Source organism: Marmota flaviventris, chromosome 17 (assembly GCF_047511675.1).
Source record: "Marmota flaviventris isolate mMarFla1 chromosome 17, mMarFla1.hap1, whole genome shotgun sequence".
NCBI lineage: Eukaryota > Metazoa > Chordata > Mammalia > Rodentia > Sciuridae > Marmota > Marmota flaviventris.
Window position 1 is genome coordinate 60,002,076 of NC_092514.1, and position 21,011 is coordinate 60,023,086.

The window sequence follows — 21,011 nt, forward strand, 5'->3', positions numbered from 1 at the left end:
ATATGAATAAGAGACAGTTCCTGCTCTCCACAGGAGCGATGCTAAAAAAAACACTCAATATATTAATTTGTAAGAATTATAAGAACATGGCCAGGTGTGATGGCACATACCTGTAATTCCAGTTACCCAGGAGGTTGAGGCAGGAGGATCACAAGTTCAAGGCTAGCCTGGGTAACTTTGAAACTCTGTTTCAAAGCAATATAAAAAGTGCTGGGGATGTAGCTTAGTAGGAGAGTGCTTGCCTATACTCTGAGTTCAACCCAGCAACCCACACGCACACACAAATAAATAAAAAAGAAAAAAGAATGAGAATATTATAAGAACACTGGGGACTTTTGGAAGGAAACTACATAATATTCTCTTGGGTTTTGTTCCTGCCTTTCTCTGTCTATGTCATTTCTCATTCTTTAGTGTACCATAGAGAGCATTTTTCCAGGATTTGCAAGCCAACATATGTTAATGAGGTCTCTGAACACTGTTGCATTGGTTCCCATCATGTATTCCTGGTCCCCTCTTCAGCAGAACTTTATGGTATGTATTAAAAGCAGTTGTTTAATCTGTATGATTTACTTATATTGATATGTGGAAGCTCCTCTTAGGAGAATACTTACCAAAGCTTGAATATACAGCATGGTACATTATTGTAATTTACTTACTCTAAAAAATAGTAAGTTTTTCTAATGTATTAGATTTTAGTGCTTTCTAAAATATACTTCTGAATTGATTTTTTATCCTTTAAATGAATGAGGTTGGGCAAAACTCCAATTTTCTCTTTCTACTTGGATCCAATTTTGTAACATTATATGCAGTCTAAATCAGATACTTGAGGCTTAAAAGTAGGTTGTCAACCCCCTGCTGATGGAGTAATTCTGTCTGAATCCTCTAAAGGCAGGATAATATGAAAGCAACTGAGATAACAGAGGTGCACATGGTTACACAGTCCTTTCATCCAGGGCTTTATGCTGACTCCTGCTAGGATTATTTATTGTTCTGATGATCAGTCCTCTTTAAATACTGCTATTGCTTATCATCTGTCTGGTGACAGGTGGCCATACTGTTGATCAGAACAGGATATAGGTCTATATAAAAGAGTAATCTCTTTAAATAAAACCTCAGAGTAATTACTCTTGGAACTTGGGGATTTAAGAATAACTATGTTGGGGCAGGAATTGCAGTTCAGTGGTCAGAGTGTGCTTGCTGTGTAAAGCCTAGTGTTCACTCTCCTGCACCTCCCAACCAAAAAAAAAAAAAAAAAAGAATAGCTATGTGTTCTGTATTCTCAGATGAGTGTCTTGCCCCACTCCACTCCTCGAGTATTATTTCCTTGATTTTTTTTTTTTTTTTTTTATGGTGCTAGGGATTGAACTCAAGGCCTTGTGCGTGTGAGGCAAGCACTCTACCAACTGAGCTATATCCCCAGGCCTCCTTGAGTATTATTTATCTCCAGAAAATATCCATAGCCTATTCTGCGATTGCCTTTAGGTTCAGATTGAGTATGATAGGCATGAGTTATCATAATTTTTTATTATTGCAGAGTAATTATGCTTCATAGCATATCCCAAAATTTTATGATTGCTCTGGTGCTTGTGTAGTTCTATTGTAAATCATACCTGTGGAGGCCTTCCTTTTTATTTATCTCTCTATTTACTCATGAAAGCCACTAGAATAAAAATATAATAAAGAAAAAAAGAAAATTAAAGAAAACCAGTGGAATTGGAGACTTTTGACTGTTTTTTAGGTGATGTTCATAACTATATCACAAAGAAGTGTAGTGGATACAAGGAGAAAATAGATGGAAGTACTGTGAAAAATAAATGGGCTGTCAAATTCTAGGTGTTGGCGGAAATACCATAGTTGATATTAAGGGATATGTTACGTAGTCAATATCAACCAGACTGACTTTTATCTCTCTAAGAGTAGCATCACCCTTTCTTTGTGAGATTTTAATTGACCAGTCTTTAAAGTGCAGAAAAATCTATGATTAAAGGAATTTTCAGGAGACTCAGAAACAAACAAACAAAAAAACTAAGCAAAGATTCCACTAAATAGAAAAGAGGAGATGCATAGTGCCTCGTGGAATGAATTACATCTGGTTTAATTTCAGGTAGAAGATGAGACAGTTTTGTGCAATATCCCCTACATGGGAGATGAAGTGAAAGAAGAAGATGAAACTTTCATTGAAGAGCTGATCAATAACTATGATGGGAAAGTCCATGGTGAAGAAGGTAGTGGTGCTGAGTTCTTTAGGAGAAAACTATTTTTAGAATAGTGCCTTTTCTACTAGGTACAGTGGTACATGCCTGTAATTCCAGTGACTCAGGAGGCTGAGGCACAATGATCACAGGTTCGAGGCCAGCCTCAGCAACTCAGCCAGGCCCTAAGCAATTTAGTGAGACCCTGTCCTAACATAAAAAGGACCTGGGGTGTGGCTCAATGGTAAGTAAGATGCCCCTATGTTTAAGCACCAGGACCAAAAAAAAAAAAAAAAAATCACAGATAATTTTAAAAGGAGATGAGACACAAAAGAATTATTAGTAATCAGTGGCTAGAAAGAAAATTCATTATACAGATTTCTTAGAAGTCCATCCAAGGCCATTTTGTGCTTCATTTCCCATTCTTTCAGAATGGCAATGAGCAGCCGGATGTGGGGGCGCATGCCTATAATCCCAGCGGTGCAGGAGTTTGAGGCAGGAGGATTATGAGTTCAAAGCCAGCCTCAGCAAAAGTGAGGCACTAAGCAACTCAGTGTGACCCTGTTTCTAAATAAAATACAAAATAGGGCTGGGGATGTGGCTCAGTGGTCAAGTGCCCCTGAGAATTTAATCCCTGATAACCCTCCCCACACACATACACACACAAAAAAAGAATGGCAATAAGCATAACTTCTGTTTCATACTACTTTGATCCATGTATCCTCTGAATTTCTACGAAATTGGCTTAAATGTCTTTGGTTTCTAAAAATAATCATTTGGACTTGTTAGTAGTTCTAGAAAAGGTTGTCAGTATATAAGGTAAGAAGAGGCAGAGAGACTTCCTAGGTGTTTGCCAACCAGTAGCCCCACATACTCTTGACAGTTGTGGGTACTGTTATAATGCTTTTCAAATACATTGTTTATCCACAGCACCCCCTAGTGTTCAAGGACTTTCTTCCAAGTTGTAGTATAACCCCATAAAGTATGATTTTAGGAAAAAATGCTGTCTTTTGATTTAGAGAAGTTCCTATCCATCTATCCGCAGCAAAACCAAGTGAATTTTCATTTGATTATCTTTTCTCTGTGCTGTGTGTGACTATTGGTATACTCTTTTGAACCATAAATATTGAATTGACCTTTGACTAAGGAAGTAAAATATCCCAATAAGAATGAAACCTGGAGGGCTGGGATTGTGACTCAGTGGCAGAGCGCTTTCCTAGCATGTATGAGGCACTAGGTTCAATTCTCAGCACTACATATAAATAAATAAAATAAAGGCCCATTGACAACTAAAAAAATTTTTAAAAAAAGAATGAATCCTGGGGGGCTGGGGTTGTGGCTCAGCTTCAGAGCGCTTACCTAGCACGTGTGACGTCCTGGGTTCGATCTTCAGCATCACATAAAAATCAATAAATAAAAACAAAGGTATTATGTCCAATTATAACTAAAAAATAATTAAAAAAAAAAAAGAATGAAACCTGGGTAGAGGACGTAGCTTAGTGGTCGAGTACTTGCCCACCATGTATAAAGCCCTAGGTTTGATCCCTAGCACTGAAAAAAAAAAAAGAAAGAAAGAAAAATAAAAGAAAGAAGCTTATAGATGTTTTCCTGCTCACGCAGCTAAATTGTTGCAATTAAGAGTAGGTCAGCGGGCTGGGGATGTGGCTCAAGTGGTAGCGCGCTCACCTGGCATGCGTACAGCCCGGGTTCGATCCTCAGCACCACATACAAACAAACATGTTGTGTCCACCAAAAATTAAAAAATAAATATAGGGGGAAAAAAAAAAGTCAGTCAGATGAGGTGGGCACACTGGCACCCACCTGTAATCCCAGCGGCTCGGGAGGCTGAGGCAGGAGGATCATGAGTTGAAAGCTAACCTCAGCAACAGCAAGGCTCTAAGCAACTCAGTGAGACCCTATCTCTAAATAAATTACAAAATGGGGCTGAGGGTGTGACTCAGTGGTCCAGTGCCCCTGAGTTCAATCCCTGGTACAAAAAAAAAAAAAATGATTGCAGTACCCTGATTGTTCATATGAAACATATGTGCCTTAGGAGTGAGTATAAAAAACCTGCCCAGGAGGATGAATGGAATGTGAAGCAACCACTGCTTATCCTTCTAATCTTGTGTTTTAGAGATGATTCCTGGATCTGTCTTGATTAGTGATGCCGTTTTCCTGGAGTTGGTAGATGCCCTGAATCAATATTCAGATGAGGAGGAGGAAGGACACAATGACACCTCAGATGGAAAGCAAGAAGACAGCAAAGAAGATCTGCCAGTAACAAGAAAGAGAAAACGACACGCCATTGAAGGTACATAGCATTGCTTCCACATTCCATTTTGAAAATGACAGAGATACAGAAGAAGGGAAACCTAAAATGGTATATTGCTTATTAAAGATTGTTGGTGCTTCTCTTGGTCCATTTAAAAGTTAAATATGGCAGGCTGTTGTGGCATATGCCTATAATCCTAACAATTCAGGAGGCTGAAGCAGGAGGATTGCAAGTTCGAGGCCAACCTCAGCAATTTAGCAAGGCCCTAAGCAACTTAGCAAGACCTTTTCCCAAAAAAAATAAAAGGGACTGAAGAGGTCTGGGGTTGTAGCTCAGTGGTAGAGTGCTTGCCTTGCATGTGTGAGGCCCTGGGTTCAATCCTCAGCACTACATAAAAATAAATAAATAAATAAAAAGATATTGTATCCATCTACAACTTAAAAATTTTTTAAAAAGGTGGGGGGACTGAAGATATGGCTCAGTGATTAAGCATCCCTGGGTTCAATTCCTAGTACTCCCCCCAAAAAAGCTAAACATGATCATTAACCAATAGCTTAAGTTGGCTATAGCCTAGCTGAAGAAGAAAGTAGAATTTACAAATAATCATCATTCATTTCTAAATATGTGAGTAATGTGATTGGAAAACTGAGACAATATAAAGAAGGAAACAAAATGACACTATAATCCTGCTTTGTAGAAATAACCAGATTAATATTTCCTTCTAAACTTAAAAAATGTATTCATGTAGGGCTGGGATTAATGCTCAGAGCTAGAGTGCTCGCCTCGTATGCATAAGGTGCTGGGTTCCATCCTCAGCACAACATATATTGTGTCCACCTACAACTAAAAAATGAATATTTTCTTAAAAAAATGTATTCATGTAAATCAACATGTTTATATTATGCCAAATTTGAATGAACTCTGTATAAATTTTTAACTTTTTTGTTTAATTGATTATATCAGCATTTTTCCATGTCACTAATATTTATTTAATCAATCCAATATTTAATCACTTAATTATACTGTATGTTACTTAATTATACTATATATCTAGGGACATAGTATCTCTCTGCTATAAAATAGTTATAGTATCCATCTTGTTTTTAAGCATTAACATTATTATCATAATTCAGATTCTTCTATTTTCAGGTCTCTCCATGGAGACTCCTTTTTACCTCCAGATTCTAACAGGGACTGTGGATTTTGTTATCCATATGTAGTCTGTGATTAAGGTTAACAAACCAGCACTTATCAAAATGCTAAGACAAAGAGGGAAAAGGTCAGACAGCTTTGTTAGCATGCTTTGATAAAAGCACTCAGGAGTTTTTTGTCATTTCAAATTCAGGCAACAAAAAGAGTTCCAAGAAACAGTTCCCAAATGACATGATCTTCAGTGCCATTGCCTCGATGTTCCCTGAGAATGGCGTCCCAGATGACATGAAGGAGAGGTAGGGAAAAGCTGTTCGGCTTAGGCCATACACAGAGTATGGCCATACACAGACAAAATATTTATTCAAGTCTATTTTTTGGTTAATAAAAAGCTTGTTTATGGTAAGTGTATTACAGTTTGCCTGCACTTCTGATGATTTATTGCTTACTTCTTTTTTAAAAAATACTTTTTTAGTTGTTGGTAAGCCTTTTATTTTATTTATTTACTTATATGTGGTGCTGAGAATCAAACCCAGTGCCTCACACTTTCTAAGCAAGTGCTCTCCCACTGAGCCACAACCCCAACCCTCTTGCTTACTTAAATGCCCTCTTGATATATTAAAAATCACTGTGCTGGCTTTTGAGTGAATCTGGGCAAGGAACTTTTACTCTGCTATTTTGGGGAGAGTTACTCCAGCACTATGCTGATCAAATCTTTCCCTCCTCTTACTTTTAGACATATGTCTGGCCCTGTGTAATTACAGTGGTGTACCCACTTAGTTATTCACCATCCCCTCATCCACGAGACCCATAAAACACACAGCCTCCCTTGGCAGACCAGAACTGAGTGACTGTTGATACCCAATCCACATTTTCTCGGTGGAGACATTCCCTTGGAGGAACTCTTCTCTCTTTTTTCTTAAATAGGTATCGCGAACTAACAGAGATGTCAGACCCCAATGCACTTCCTCCTCAGTGCACACCCAACATCGATGGCCCCAATGCCAAGTCTGTGCAGCGGGAGCAATCTCTGCACTCCTTCCACACACTTTTTTGCCGACGCTGCTTTAAATACGACTGCTTCCTTCACCGTGAGTGCGGCTACTGTTTAACATGCTCTCCTCTTTCCCATCCCTGCCACCATTCCCTTCTTTCCGTTTGTTCTGGGTTTGTCATATGTATAAGTTCCCAGCCTCTGATCTGATGCAGGTTTCACAAAAGGACAGTTGTTTTCACTTGTTCAGTTTCGTCTGTCTGATAGAGACAGACGAATCAGCAACCTAATTTTCCCTCAACACCTCTTAACTTGGGAAGAATTGTGTTGACATAGAAAATGGCTAAATTTTGTGTACCTTGATGGGCACTGTTTATATCAAATTCCAACTCCCACAATAGCTCCCTAACTCAGTTTTGTTAGACCACTGGAAACATTATGATTTTTCTTTTCCAGCTTTTCATGCTACTCCTAATGTATATAAACGCAAGAACAAAGAAATCAAGATTGAACCAGAACCATGTGGCGCAGACTGCTTCCTTTTGCTGGTAGGTTCTTAAGCTGTTCTGGCATTGTTGAGTCTGTTTAAAATCAGGCAGGAAATGGTCCTTGGGCTTTCTGTCTCTGGGAACACAAGCCAAGTGAGGCAGTACACAGCATTCCCAGGATCATAAAACAGTTGTTCTGATAGAGTGAAATTTGAAAAACATTAAAGGCTTACTTGCTCTAAATATCTACTTAGAATTCAGAGTCTAAAATTTATTGTTAGAATTGAAACAAAGAAGTCTGGGTGTGAGGTCAGTATTAGAGCACTTGCCTAGAATGATCAAGGTACTGGGTTTGATCCCCAGCACCACAAATAAAACAGAACAAAAGAGTTGGAGCAAAGAGTAGGGAATGGTTGTATGCACTTTATTTTCTTTTCTGTCTTCCTTTATTTATTTTTAAAATATTTTTAGACACAATACCTTTATTTTATTTATTTATTTTTATGTGGTGCTGAGGATTGAACCGAGTACCTCACATGTGCAAAGGTAGTGCTCTACCTCTGAGTCACAACCCCAGCCCTTGGCCACATTTCTTGATGGGAGATGCAAGGTCTCCTTGGAGAAGGGCATGTGAGGTGGGAGGTATTGTTACAGCCATCTGTGGAAAGCACAGTTTACCTAGCATGATTGTTTATAGTCTTTCTGTCCTCTCTCTGGATCCCACTAGAATACAGGAGGAATTCATAAGGGCAGACATCTCTGTCCTGCCCATTGATCTATCCCAAACTTCTAACATTAGTGTCTGACATGTAAGCTGCTCAACAAATATTTATTGAGTGAATTAATAAATGAAGAGGAACAGAAATGAATGGAACCTGACTATACTTTTGATCCTCCTGACTCAGCCTCCCAAGTAGCTGGGCTTACAGGTGTGTCCCACTGTGCACAGCTTGGAATATTTTTATTTATTTTATTTTATTTTGTATTTTTGGAATTTTTAAAAATGTAACACAAAGGAAAGAAAGTCTAGCTCTGTGGTTTGTGGGGTATGTGGAATCTGCACTGGTGGGGTTGACCTAGGACTGCCCTCTCCATCTGTAATCCCAGCAGTTCAGGAGGGGTCTGGATGTCGGACAGAGGGGACTGTTACACTATCTTTCTACTTTTTTTTTTTTTTTCAGTTGGAGATGGATACAATACCTTTGTTTTATTTATTTATTTTTATGTGGTATTGAGGATCGAACCCAGTGCATCACACATGCTAGGCAAGTGCTCCTCTACTGCACTACAACACCACTGTGCTACAACCCCAGCCCCTTCTGTCTTCCTTTAAATGCATGTAACCATAGAGGGAAGAACACATGAAGGCACTGATGTCTTACTGTATCAACCAGATGGACCCTCTCTGATAGACAGACCTTATGTGACTGTGTAAATTGTCCTGCTTATCTGGGGGAAGGCAGTATACTGAAAGCCAGAAGAAAATAGATCAGTTGAATTTTCTTAAGTTTTTGACTTTCTACACAATAGGTTGAACTAGGTACTATTTGTTATTTATCAGAAAAATACACCATACGTATAATATCAAAAGAATAAATCAACTTTATCTTATTTATTTTTTCCCTAACATGTATTGATTCCTTTCTATGTGCAAAGTACCATGCTAGGCCCCTAACATACATTGTCTTACTTTTAACCTTACAACAGTTCTCTGAGGTTGAAGGGACTATGGGTTATAGAAGTTACATATTATGCCCAGAGTTTGTTAGTAAGTCAGTCATATGGCAGCAATGAGACTCAAGCCCTGGTCTGACTCACACTCCATGCTTTTTAAATTACTCCATGCTTTTTTTTCTTATTTTTTTTTTATAGTTGTATTTTATTTATTTTTATGTGGTGGTAAGGATCAAACCCAGTGCCTCACACATGCTAGGCAAGTGCTCGACCACTGAGCTACAGCTTCAGCCCCACTCCATGCTTTTTTTATTATACTATGTTACATGAACTTGCCAACATTTATGTAACCTGAAAGGGCATTGTCCTTCTCTCAATTGTCACTCTGGAAACCTGTACATGTATTATAAAGATGTTACCAGTAGCCAGAGTGTATGTACGTGCGTGTGTGTGTTATGTGTATAACTTACAGATATACATAATATGCACAGCTTTTCTTTTATTACTTTTTAGATATGAGTACATATTTAAATATAGTGCAGGACTAGTTTTCCTCAGCTGTGTTTTTTCTGAAGGATAATGTCTTTAATTACAACAAGATGACTAGCCATGCCAGAGCAATGCCTCCAAAAATTAGCTAGAAACTGAATTGTTCCTCTCCACAGAAATCTTTAGTAAAAAGCAAAGATTTATTCAGTGAAGAGAAGCCAGAACATTTCCCAACTTTTATAGCACTTTTTTTTTAATTAAATAACTTAATTATTCTAATTTGTTATACAAGATGGCAGAATGCAATTCATTTCATATTACACATACAGAGCCCAATTTTCAAGGCACTGATTGTACACAAAGTATTTTCACACCATTCGTGTCTTATACATGTACTTAGGATAATGATGTCTAACTCATTCCATCATCATTCCTACCCCCTTGTCCCCCCCTTCCCCTCCCTCCCCTTTGCCCTATGTAAAGTTCCTCCATTTCTCCCATGCTCCCCGCCCCATCACCATTATGAGTCAGCATCCTCATATCAAAGAAAACATTCGGCCTTTGGTTTTTTGGGATTGGCTTACTTCACTTAGCATTATATTTTCCAACTCCATCCATTTACCTGCAAATGCCATGATTTTATTTTCTTTTAATGCTGAGTAGTGTTCCATTGTGTATATATACCAGTTTCCCTATCCATTCATCTACTGAAGGGCATCTGGGTTGGTTCCACAATTTAGCTATTGTGAATTGTGCTGCTATAAACATTGATGTGGCTGTGTCCCTCTAATAGGCTGTTTTTAAGTCCTTTGGGTATAAACCATGGAGTGGGATAGCTGGGTCAAATGGTGGTTCCATTCCAAGTTTTCCTAGGCATCTCCATACTACTTTCCAGATTGGCTGCACCAATTTGTAGTCTCACCAGCAATAGCATTTTCAATAGTACAAAGAAGTCAAAAGATGTCTTCTTCCTGGATTTGAGATATGTTTTCCATATTTACCTTATTTATATATTTGGGGTTTTATTTTGTTTTTGTTTTTGTTTGGAGGTGGTGATACTGGGGGGAACCCAGGGCCTTGTACATGGTTGGCATGTGCTCTGCCACTGAGCTACACCCCCAGCCCCATCCATTTATTTGTGTTTGTGTACTTTTGCTAAATCATTTGAAAACAATATTGTGATGTTTCTTTGTTAAATATTTCCAAATGCATCTCCTAAAAATAAAGACATTCTCTTACATAATCATGTTATTACAGTTAAGATTAGTAAGAATTTTATAATATCAACTATTATCCAGGCTATTTTCATTTTTTTCAACTATTGCTGTTTGGGTTTTTATTTTCAAACTAGAACATCACATATAGTTATTATGTATTTCTAGTGTTGTTTTTTGTTATTGTTTTCTTTCTTTTCTTTTTTTTTTTGATACCAGGGATTGAACCCAGGGAGACGCTTAACCACTGAGTCACATCCCCAGGCCTTTTTATTTTTTTATTTTGAGACAGGGTCTCGCTAAGTTGCTGAGGCTGGCCTCAAACTTGTGATCCTCTTGCCTCAGCCTCCTGAGTTGCTGGGATTACAGGTATGTGCCACCCTGCCCGGCTATATTTTTGTTCTTGATCTCAAATAATTCCACCACTTTTTTTTTTCTTTTTGAAAGTTTCAGGTTGATTGTCTTGTAGGATGACTCACATTCTAGATTTGTCTGTTATTTTCTCAGAGTGTGACTTAACTGTTCCTCTGAAGGCTTGATTTTATTTGTTTAACCATTTTGATAAAAAATACTTTATAAATGGGGGCTGGGGATGTAACTCATATGTGAGGCCCTGGAGGCCCTGGGTTCAATCCCCAGTGCCATAAAAAATAATAATAATAATAATAATTCTGAGGATTTCAAATTGTAGCATAGATATGTGCTATCCGATTCAACCAATCTCAAAATAACTTTCTTTGAATTTCCTTTAGGACCTACATATATTATTCCAAATATCCTTCGTGATGATTAACCTTTATCCTTTACAACTGTATTTAGTTTTTAGAAACAACTAGAAGTCTTTGGAAAACAAACCTTCTAATTAGAAATGATCAAGCTGAATTATTTGATCTAAAAAAAAACATAATGAAGAGTAGTGGAACAGTATTATGAATTTCATATGCAGCTTAGGGGGTTTCAAAATTAAGTAGTAATAGTGTACAACTTGAAGGATTACACATTTATTATTGAAACAGAAGCAGAGTGTAGACTGTAAATAGCAGTGGCATGGTACCTACTCTGACTCTTGTACCTACTTTGGAGCAATAAGCTGTATATTTTCAAGCAGGTATCTTTTCCTCTCTGAACCTCATTTCCTCATCAGGAGAATAAGATCTCAAATTCCAAACATGTGAATCAATTTCAGATATAACTTTCTGGAAAGTTGAAGATGCATAGATACATAGGTTATATCTTTTTTTTTAAGATTATAGGACAACCCTTTTGTGAAAAGGCATAAGTTTGTAAGTCTTAAAATGTTTGTTAAGCCGCTAGCTGTCCCATTATAATATGGTCACACTTATATGGTACAGATGAAGAAAAAGACAGTAACATTGCATAGATGTTGATGGAGATAAAGGTTTATATAATGGATGGCATCAATATAGTGAATCTGGGCCTATTCCTATTTCATACCTGTAATATGTCCGCTACAGGAAGGAGCAAAAGAGTATGCGATGCTCCATAATCCTCGCTCCAAGTGCTCTGGGCGTCGGCGGCGAAGGCACCATGTGGTCAGTGCTTCCTGCTCCAACACTTCAGCCTCAGCTGTGGCTGAGACTAAAGAAGGGGACAGTGACAGGGACACAGGCAATGACTGGGCCTCCAGTTCATCAGGTACAGTGAAAAGAAATGAAGATTATTTTCTTTACATTGCAACGACTCTGGTAAACCCAGGATTACTGCCTGAATTTTTTTTTGGAGGGGGATTGGCACTAGTGATTGAACCCAAGGATTGAACCACATCCCCAATCTGTTTTTTGTTTTTGTTTTAGTTTTTTTTTTCTTTTTCTTTTCTTTTTAATAATTATTTTTTATTTGTAGTTGGACACAATACCTTTATTTTATTTATTTTTATGTGGTCCTGAGGATCGAACCCAGGGCCTCACACATGCTAGGCGATCACTCTATCATTGAGCCACAAGCCCAGCCCATCCCCAACCTGTTTTATATTTTTATTTTTGAGACAGGGTCTCACTAAGTTGCCAAGGCTGGCACCTTAGACTCAAAAAAGAGACTCTTCAGCCCCAGTCCACTCCACAGGCTCTGAGGCTGGCTTTGAATTTGTGGTACTCATGCCTCAGCCTCTGGAATGGCTAGAATTACACATACATGTCACCATACATGGCCACTGCCTTCCTCTTAAAACTTCTTTGAGGTTTTGTGTTTTGGTTTGTATTTGGTGCTGGGAATCAAAGCCGGGGTCTGGCATGTGCCAGGCAAGCACTTCACCACTGAGCTATGTCCCAACCCTGACTCTTAATATCTCTACTTTTTAAAAATTGTTAATTATCTCCATAGTATACCAGAAAGCAGTGGAGATGGGGAATATTTTCATCCTTAACATTTCTGCCTTTTAAAGTAGAACAAAGTACTTCTGAGTTTGTGACAAGTTTCTAATGACAACTGCATTCCACTTCTGTTTCTCTTTCTTCCTTGCTTAGAGGCTAACTCTCGCTGTCAGACCCCCACAAAACAGAAGGCCAGTCCAGCCCCACCTCAGCTCTGTGTAGTGGAAGCCCCCTCGGAGCCTGTGGAGTGGACTGGGGCTGAAGAGTCTCTTTTTCGAGTCTTCCATGGCACCTACTTCAACAACTTCTGTTCAATAGCCAGGCTTCTGGGGACGAAGACATGCAAGCAGGTACCGCCTGAGAGTAGCAGAACAAACGTGGGTCCTCCTTTCATCCATTGCTTTGTTGTTTTTTTGCCACCTGATGTCACGTGTCTGGAGAGAAATTGTCTTAGGTTCAGTCTCTTGTGAGCCAATGCTTCTGGGTCATGAAGTAGGTTCCCAAATTTGGGCCCTTCTGTAAATACCAGGCCTAACAATGCTTAGGGATCTATTCTCCTCTTTGCCAAATTCTTCTTTCTATGTCTAGCCACTATATAAATCTTCTGGTGGTCCTACTTCCTTTAAGCTGCTTTTAGTGATTCCCAACCACCTTTCTAAACATGTACCCCATACCTAGAGGGAACTTCTGGTCTTCTGTGTGTGTTCTTAGCAGCACACTCCGGCTGCTGCCACTGCCACTGCCACTCCCTCCCTCCCCTCCTTTATTCTCCAGATTTTTAAATTACCAGCTCCAATAACTGGGCCTAGACCTCAGCCTTTTCACTCATGCCATCATTGGAAAGGCAGTTGATACAGCCACTAATGCACTGAAAGCAGGAAAAGACTGTGGTGAGAAGACAGTGAAGAATAGAGACGGGAGTCAGGTGTTCAGACCAGTCTTTCAAGCAGTGCTGGATCTCTGTTCACATGGCTCCCTAACTTCTGGAGGTATCTTGTGATCTCTTCACACCTCTTTTAGTTAGAACAGTTAATATAATCATGGGTTTAAATACCCTGTTGTTTTCATTTTGGAGCTCATCCCTATTTCCTTCAGGCAAAAAAATTTTGTGTATTTTCTGGACAATATTTACAGTTTCGCAGAATCCCATGTAGCCAAGAAAAAGAAGAAGAAAAAAGCTAAAAATGAGTGATATCAGGGAGAAAGGTTAAAGGAGAACCATCTTTCCTCAGACACTGCCCTGCTGAAATAGTCAAGGCTCTGGCATCTTTCTGTCAACAGAGGGAGCTAGTATTAAGCCCAGTCCAAGGGCTCCCATCAGGCCTTACACTCAGTTACACAATGCACACAGGCAGCTGCCCTTCCTTTCCTAAAAGAGGTAGACACGCATGGTAAGGAGCATGGTGGCTTGGTGGAAAGAGTGGGGATGAAAGCTGTTGATCATGGAAGGCATTACTGTGCTCAGTATATCTCCCTTCCTGAGTTAGGGTGAGTGATATAGAGTTAACTTCAGAGCCAGGACCCCACATCCAATGGGACTCTTGTCTATCCCTGACTGAAAAGATGCCTAATCATCTGTCTGTAAATTCTCGAGAACTCTCACAAGCCCAACATGTTACTGAACACTTACCTGACCACCTAGCTCCAAAAGGTGTAACGAGCCCTGCCGGATTTCTCTTCCAGGTCTTTCAGTTTGCAGTGAAAGAATCACTTATCCTGAAGCTTCCAACAGATGAGCTCATGAACCCCTCACAGAAGAAGAAAAGAAAGCACAGGCAAGGGTTGGACGAAGAACCTTTTATGGGAAGGCTGTTCTCTGTGCTCTGACCTCCCATTGGGCTTCCCACCTGCCTCCCTCTAGGCCACTGAACAGGGCTGAGTGAGCCCATCTGCTCACCATCACATGGCTGAGGGCCAGAATTCTCAGTGCCACCTGAGTGCCTGTGCCTGGGACCGGTCCTGCCCCCTGCCCCTACATGCTGCAGACTGGACCTGAGATAGCTCTCTGGTTTTCCATTTAAACTTCTGGCCAATAGGCCCATGGCTTTACCCTGAGGCCATTTCTCCTTGTTGGGCCATTAGTTACCACTTACTTCCTTATTTCTCAATTATGATCAGAGTTTATTCCTTTTCTTTGTTTTTAGCACAGGTTGTTTATCTAATAATACTGTCATGCAGACAATCTTTATTTAGGGGTAGAAATTTGTTTTTGTTTTATTCAGCATTCTACCTAGCTCAGTAACCTAACGACTGTCACTGAAGGAAGGAGCTGATGCCAGTTCTAGATACTGAAGCCCCTGTGACTCCTCCCTTTCCATTCCTTCACTCAAGAAAAAGATTCCTGAAAGGCTTTTTCACCTCTTGTCTTAGAACTCCCCTACATCTCCTCTTCCACAAAGTAAGGGAAAGAGAAAGTGGAGAGAGAGGAACAGTAATATTATAATAGATATATACACTTGAGTTTTTGGTTTTTTCTTTTATAAGTTTGTTTGGGAGAGATTTAAATCTTGCAACATAGTCCAGCTGGATTTAAGATGGGTCCTAGCTTCTGCGTACCAAAATAGAGGGCCTCCTGTTAAGGGATTTTGGAAGAATATTCCACAATTATCAGAGCCCTTTAGAGCAGGTCACTCGGTCATTTGCCTGCAACAGCAAAGCTCCCAAGATCTGTGACCCAGAACCATCCCTTCTCTTTCAGGTTGTGGGCCGCACACTGCAGGAAAATTCAGCTGAAGAAAGGCAAGTTCCAGGCTGGAGGCATAGCTCAATGGTAGATAGAACACATGCTTAGCATGGAGAAGCCCTGGGTTCCATCCCCAGCATTGGGGGAGGGGGTGAGAAATGTTAGTTCCCCCAAGGCGGTCTTCAGCAGTTCAGTCTGAGGCCTCAGCCTGTGGCCATCACTCTGCCCCACCTACAGCTGCACTTGTTGTTGACCCTGGCTGCTTCCGCAGATTGCAGATTTCTGTGCAGAGCTAAGAACAGCTGAGCTTCTTACTGCAGCTAAGCAGACCTTTTATGAAGTACAGTTAAAGGCCTTGTGGTCTCTGAGTTTCCTAGAGTGACATTTGCCAGGTTCCAGTCCTTTTTTAATGTTCAGAGTAGCTGCCCTAGACCATCTCCACACCCTTCCCACAAAACAGGTCACCCCACTATAGCTCGTGCACTATGGTCATCTGTGTTATCTTTTCACTCCAGGTGCTGTGTGTGTGTGTGCAAGGTGATGGTTGAAATAAGCCTGCTTTGACTCAGGGCAGTGGGAGGGGAGGGCAGCAAGGGAACCGAGTCACAGGAGAGTCCTGTTTGATTCTTCTCTTTTCTAGATAACTCTTCCACACAAGTATACAACTATCAGCCCTGCGACCACCCAGATCGTCCCTGTGACAGCACTTGCCCCTGCATCATGACTCAGAATTTCTGTGAGAAGTTCTGCCAGTGCAACCCAGACTGTAAGAGCACTGTGCTTTCCGTTAGAGTCCACCAGAGTGGCCGGCCTCAGAGTGCCCAGGATCCCTTCCTCTTCCACCCCCTTTGCTGCCTCCTGGAATTCCCTTTGCTGTGCTTTAGACATTCTAGAGGGAAAGTAAGATGCTAAAGATCTGGAAAAGGAATTTTTTTTTTTAAGAGATAGGGGCTTGGGGCTAGGAATATAGCTTAGTGGTATAGTACTTGCCTGGCACTTGCAAAGCCCTGGGTTCCATCCCTAGCACCCACCTCTTTAAAAAAGGAAAAAAAAGAAAGAAAGAGAGAGAGACAGGTTTCGTTATATTGTTCAGGCTGGTGAAGAACTCCAAGAGTCAAGCAACCCTCCTGCCTCAGCTTCCCAAGTAGTTGGGACTACAGGCCATACCATTGTTCCTACCTGAGAAGGCTATTTTGAAAAGCCCTTAGGATCTTGATTCCAAAAGCAGCAAATAGGAAGAGGAATGCCTTCCCAACTTGCCCTTCCAAGAGAGAACTAAAAAAGGAATCTTTTTCCTCAAGGTTCAGCAACAGTCTCCTTTTTAAAAATATTGTCTTTAAAATGTTTTAGCCAGGGGCTGTGGTACATGCCTATAATCCCAGCATTTGGGAAGCTGAGATGGAAGGATCTCTTGAGCCCAGGAGTTTGATTCATAGTGCACGAGGTCTGCCTGGACTATATAGCAAGACCTTGTCTGAAAAAAATTTTTTTATTAAAAAATTTATAGGTCACAATTCTGTCTATGTCTATTTTCATTTACTAGCTGGAGTTTTAATATCATGTAGGAGATACAGGCCTGGACATCAGCAAAGGCTAAAAGTGGTTCTTTCACATCTTATCCTGCCATGCCCTTGCTCAGGTGGGGCTGAGCAGTTGGTTGCAGTCCCCAACTTGCAGAAGGGCTTGCCCCCAGGCAGTTGTGCTATAACTATTTCCTAACAAAGAGAAGATACTGATCTAGCCACAGCAGAAAGATGTTGATGCTGGGGAGGGCTGTGGGTGGAGGAGGATGGTGTAGAACGGATGCATTCTGTTCTCAAAATGATGCTTGTTTTGATGATGAGAATTTACCAGTGAAAAGAACTGATTTCATTTTCTCTGGGGCTCTCTTCACCTTCCTTCCAAATTCTGCCTTCAGGGATGGGGGTAGGGATAGGGTGAGGACCACTGTTGGGAGATACTTCTCAATGGTCACACCTGCTTTTTTTGACTCTCAGGCTTTAGTGTTGGGAGGCACTTTGTTTTCTAAGGAAAATACTCCAATGTATGATCACAGGGAAGGAACCTTCTGTCCTATTTCACCAAACACTCTTGAACACATGTGCTTCTCTGCTGTCCCTGAGTTCAACCAATGCTCCAACACTGACCTGCTCTTCTCTCTAGGTCAGAATCGTTTCCCAGGCTGTCGCTGTAAGACCCAGTGCAATACCAAGCAGTGTCCTTGCTATCTGGCAGTGCGAGAGTGTGATCCTGACCTGTGCCTCACCTGTGGGGCCTCAGAGCACTGGGACTGCAAGGTGGTCTCCTGCAAGAACTGCAGCATTCAGCGTGGCCTCAAGAAGGTGAGGCCTTTTTGCAGATCGAGATAATTGAGTAGGAGAGACACAACAGTCTTAGACATTCTCTTTCCCTAACTCCTTAGAGAGTGCTTGATAAGTCCTAATGGACACACATTGCCAAATTAATAAAGTTTCTGTTCTAATAAAGAGTCAGAAAAGTGACCCCTCAAACAAAGGCAAATGTGTCATTAATGTTGTCCTTTTTTTTTCTTTTTCTTTTTTCCTTTTGTGGTACTGGGGATGAAACCCAGGACCCTGCACATGCTAGGCAAATGGTCTAATGCTAAGCTATATCCCTAGCCCTCATGTTATCCATTTTGACTTCCCACGAAGCAGTGAATACCCATGGACTCAAGCCCAGGAGATCCCCAGGGGAGAGGAAGATGAGTCCTGTTTCCTTTTACTACCTCTCCTCCTTACTTCTCCCCCACCAGAACAGAATAGCTTGGACCTTTTTTCTGTTCTCAGATCCTCTTCACAGTTGCTAGTTCTCTCCACTGGTGCCCATAACACACGTGCACATTCAGCATGCTCATCTACTTGCTCACACATGCCCTGTCATCTGAGTTTTGACTCCCTCTCCTCAGCATCTGCTGCTGGCCCCCTCTGATGTGGCCGGATGGGGCACCTTCATTAAGGAGTCTGTGCAGAAGAACGAATTCATTTCTGAATATTGCGGCGAGGTGAGTGCTATGGGTTTGGCCCACGTCCCTGCTGGGGAGATGCTGATGAGAAACTCTGATTTTCTGTGGGCCAGCCTTCTGTGAATTCATCTCTAAATAACTCAGCCGAGTTCTCATGTGGCCTCTCGGGGGATCCCACAGAACTGTTTGCAGTCCTGAAACAAACCACTGTTCTTCAGTTTTTTGTCATCTCAGGCCACATGAGGGAGTGGGGGCAGAGAGGGTCTCTCTTTGGCCTGAATGCTGTTCAGCCTGAGTGACAGTGGGAACAACATGGCCTGGGTACCCTGTCCTACAATTCTCATGATCCTCAGCACCTATAGGTGACACTGCCTTTTCTCAGCCCTTTCTGGGGGCAGGGAACCATGCCTGAGCAGACAGCCTGACACCCTATTTGTTCCTTTTCTGTTTGTCCAGCTTATCTCTCAGGATGAGGCTGATCGACGAGGGAAAGTCTATGACAAATACATGTCCAGCTTCCTCTTCAACCTCAACAATGGTATACTACTTGGTGTCTTTTTTGTCCTCCCAAGGTGGTTTTATGCAGGTCTTTCTTTTGGAGGAGGGCATTAGGTATTGAACCCAGAGGTGTTTTACCACTGAGCTGCATCCCCAGACCTTTTTATTTTTTATTTTAAGACAGGGTCTCACTAATTTGCTAGGTTGCTGAGGCTGGCCTCAACCTTGCAATCCTTCTGTCTCAGCCTTCTGAGCTACTGGGATTACAGGTGTGTTCTATTATGTCTGGCTTCTGCAAGTCTTCCTACCAAGTTGTCTGTGCTGTAGTCCAAGTTCAGATCACCTCCAACAGATGCAATAGAGCCTGGTCAAACTCAAGAGACCCTGCAGGCTATGGTTCACTTGATTTGGGAGGATCTCCATTTTGGGGTTTTTTGGAATAGGAGCATTGAGCACTCACACCTCCGAAACCTCCCTACCCACCATGGCACTATGGCATATACCTGTAATCCCAGCTACATAGGAGGTTGAGGCAGGAGGATCACAAGTTGAGGCTAGCCTGGGCAACTTAGTAAAGTCTGTCTCAAAATTTAAAAAGAGCTGGGGATATAGTTCAATGATTGCCTAGCATGTACAAGGTCCTGGGTTTAATCCCAGTACCAAAAGACCAAAAACAAAAAACAACAACAACAACAAAAAAAAAACTTCCCTACCAAGTAGACTGGATGGGAAGACATTAGTAATTCAAACCAAGATGGGGAACCTAAAGAGAGAGTGCCCACATGAAGCAGAATTCTCAGACTTTGGTGCTTTACACATATCCTATTACCACTCCAGGCTTCAAATTTCTGTTGCACTAAATTGTTTCTGTTACCAGTTAGTTAACTGATTTTAAATTCAGGCTAAAGAAGTGTGGAGTTTCCTGGTGCCCTCAAGGTCTTCTTTGATTTATATCATACAGATTTTGTAGTGGATGCAACCCGGAAAGGAAACAAAATTCGATTTGCAAACCATTCGGTGAACCCCAACTGCTATGCTAAAGGTGAGTCCTCAGTGACCTTGGAGGTGGGGTCAGGGTGGACACTTTGTTGACTATGATTTATATTTATGTTCAGTAGTCAAAGCTACTTTTTGGTCTAAAGATAATCATGATTAATATCTGGTATCATTTTAGGCCCCCTTCTCTCTCCTCTTCCTTCCTCCCTTCCTCTGCCTCATCTTCTCCCTCCCTCTGCCCCATCTTCTCCCTTTCTGTATTATAATCTTTTTACACTGACTATAAAAAACACTTCCCACAAACGTGATTTATAGGTAATTCTTATGAAGGCCTGGTTCATCCCCAGGGCTAAAAAAAAAAAAAAAGGCTGAGTACAGTGGTGCATGTCTGTAATCCTAGCCACTTGGGAGGCCAAGGCAGGAGGATCACAAGTTCAAAGCCAGCCTCCGCAAGTTAGTGAGACCCTGTCACTAAATAAAAAATAAAAAGGATTGGGATGTGGCTCAGTAGTTGAGAACTGGGTTCAATCTCTGGAACTAAAAACAAAGGTAATTCTTTCCATGTATCACTAGCCAGAATAATAGCTCCAAAAGCATAGAGAATGAACTACTTTCATTGACTGCTTGTTAATTCCATTTGATTACACTGAGAATGTAGAGAAAATTAGCCCAGAATCCTCCTGAATATTTACTTGCATTGATTAGAAACCTAGCCTTGGGTTTCTCCTATTTGCAGTGGTCATGGTCAATGGAGATCATCGGATTGGGATCTTTGCCAAGAGGGCAATTCAGGCTGGTGAAGAGCTCTTCTTTGATTATAGGTAAGAAGGTCAGCAGTGATCCTTGGGAGATGGCCCTGGAGGCAGAAGAGGTGGCTGTGGGAATTGATTTGGGGGGCTTACTATGGGTACAACAGATGAAGGAGAGGGTCTGAACACCTCAGAAAAATATTGTTGAAAACTGCTATTAGGAAGCAGGAGGGGAAGTGAAACGGGAGGGGACCCCATCTTGTAAATCATTTTTTCTTTTCTCCTTCCTACTCTGGGACA

General features: G+C 41.1%; 1 protein-coding gene and 1 pseudogene across 9 annotated transcripts in view; one reads left to right on the forward strand and one right to left on the reverse strand.

Annotated features, from left to right (window-relative positions):
* Ezh1 (enhancer of zeste 1 polycomb repressive complex 2 subunit) overlaps positions 1-21,011 on the forward strand; it is a 34,973-nt gene that overhangs the window by 11,703 nt on the left and 2,259 nt on the right. For 8 of the 9 annotated variants that reach the window (XM_071603374.1, XM_027947015.2, XM_027947013.2 and 5 more), the window contains 16 exons: positions 412-531; positions 2,105-2,225; positions 4,327-4,503; positions 5,810-5,912; positions 6,541-6,704; positions 7,064-7,155; positions 11,948-12,128; positions 12,956-13,152; positions 14,486-14,577; positions 15,501-15,541; positions 16,126-16,251; positions 17,649-17,827; positions 18,412-18,507; positions 18,925-19,006; positions 19,928-20,008; positions 20,699-20,783. In XM_071603374.1, the coding sequence (XP_071459475.1) occupies positions 412-531; positions 2,105-2,225; positions 4,327-4,503; positions 5,810-5,912; positions 6,541-6,704; positions 7,064-7,155; positions 11,948-12,128; positions 12,956-13,152; positions 14,486-14,577; positions 15,501-15,541; positions 16,126-16,251; positions 17,649-17,827; positions 18,412-18,507; positions 18,925-19,006; positions 19,928-20,008; positions 20,699-20,783 (1,937 nt within the window). Of the gene's footprint in view, positions 1-411; positions 532-2,104; positions 2,226-4,326; positions 4,504-5,809; positions 5,913-6,540; positions 6,705-7,063; positions 7,156-11,947; positions 12,129-12,955; positions 13,153-14,485; positions 14,578-15,500; positions 15,542-16,125; positions 16,252-17,648; positions 17,828-18,411; positions 18,508-18,924; positions 19,007-19,927; positions 20,009-20,698; positions 20,788-21,011 lie in introns of those variants that run through there. The other variant, XM_071603375.1, reaches the window with a different exon arrangement.
* On the reverse strand, positions 9,375-9,483 carry LOC114102056 (U5 spliceosomal RNA; annotated as a pseudogene).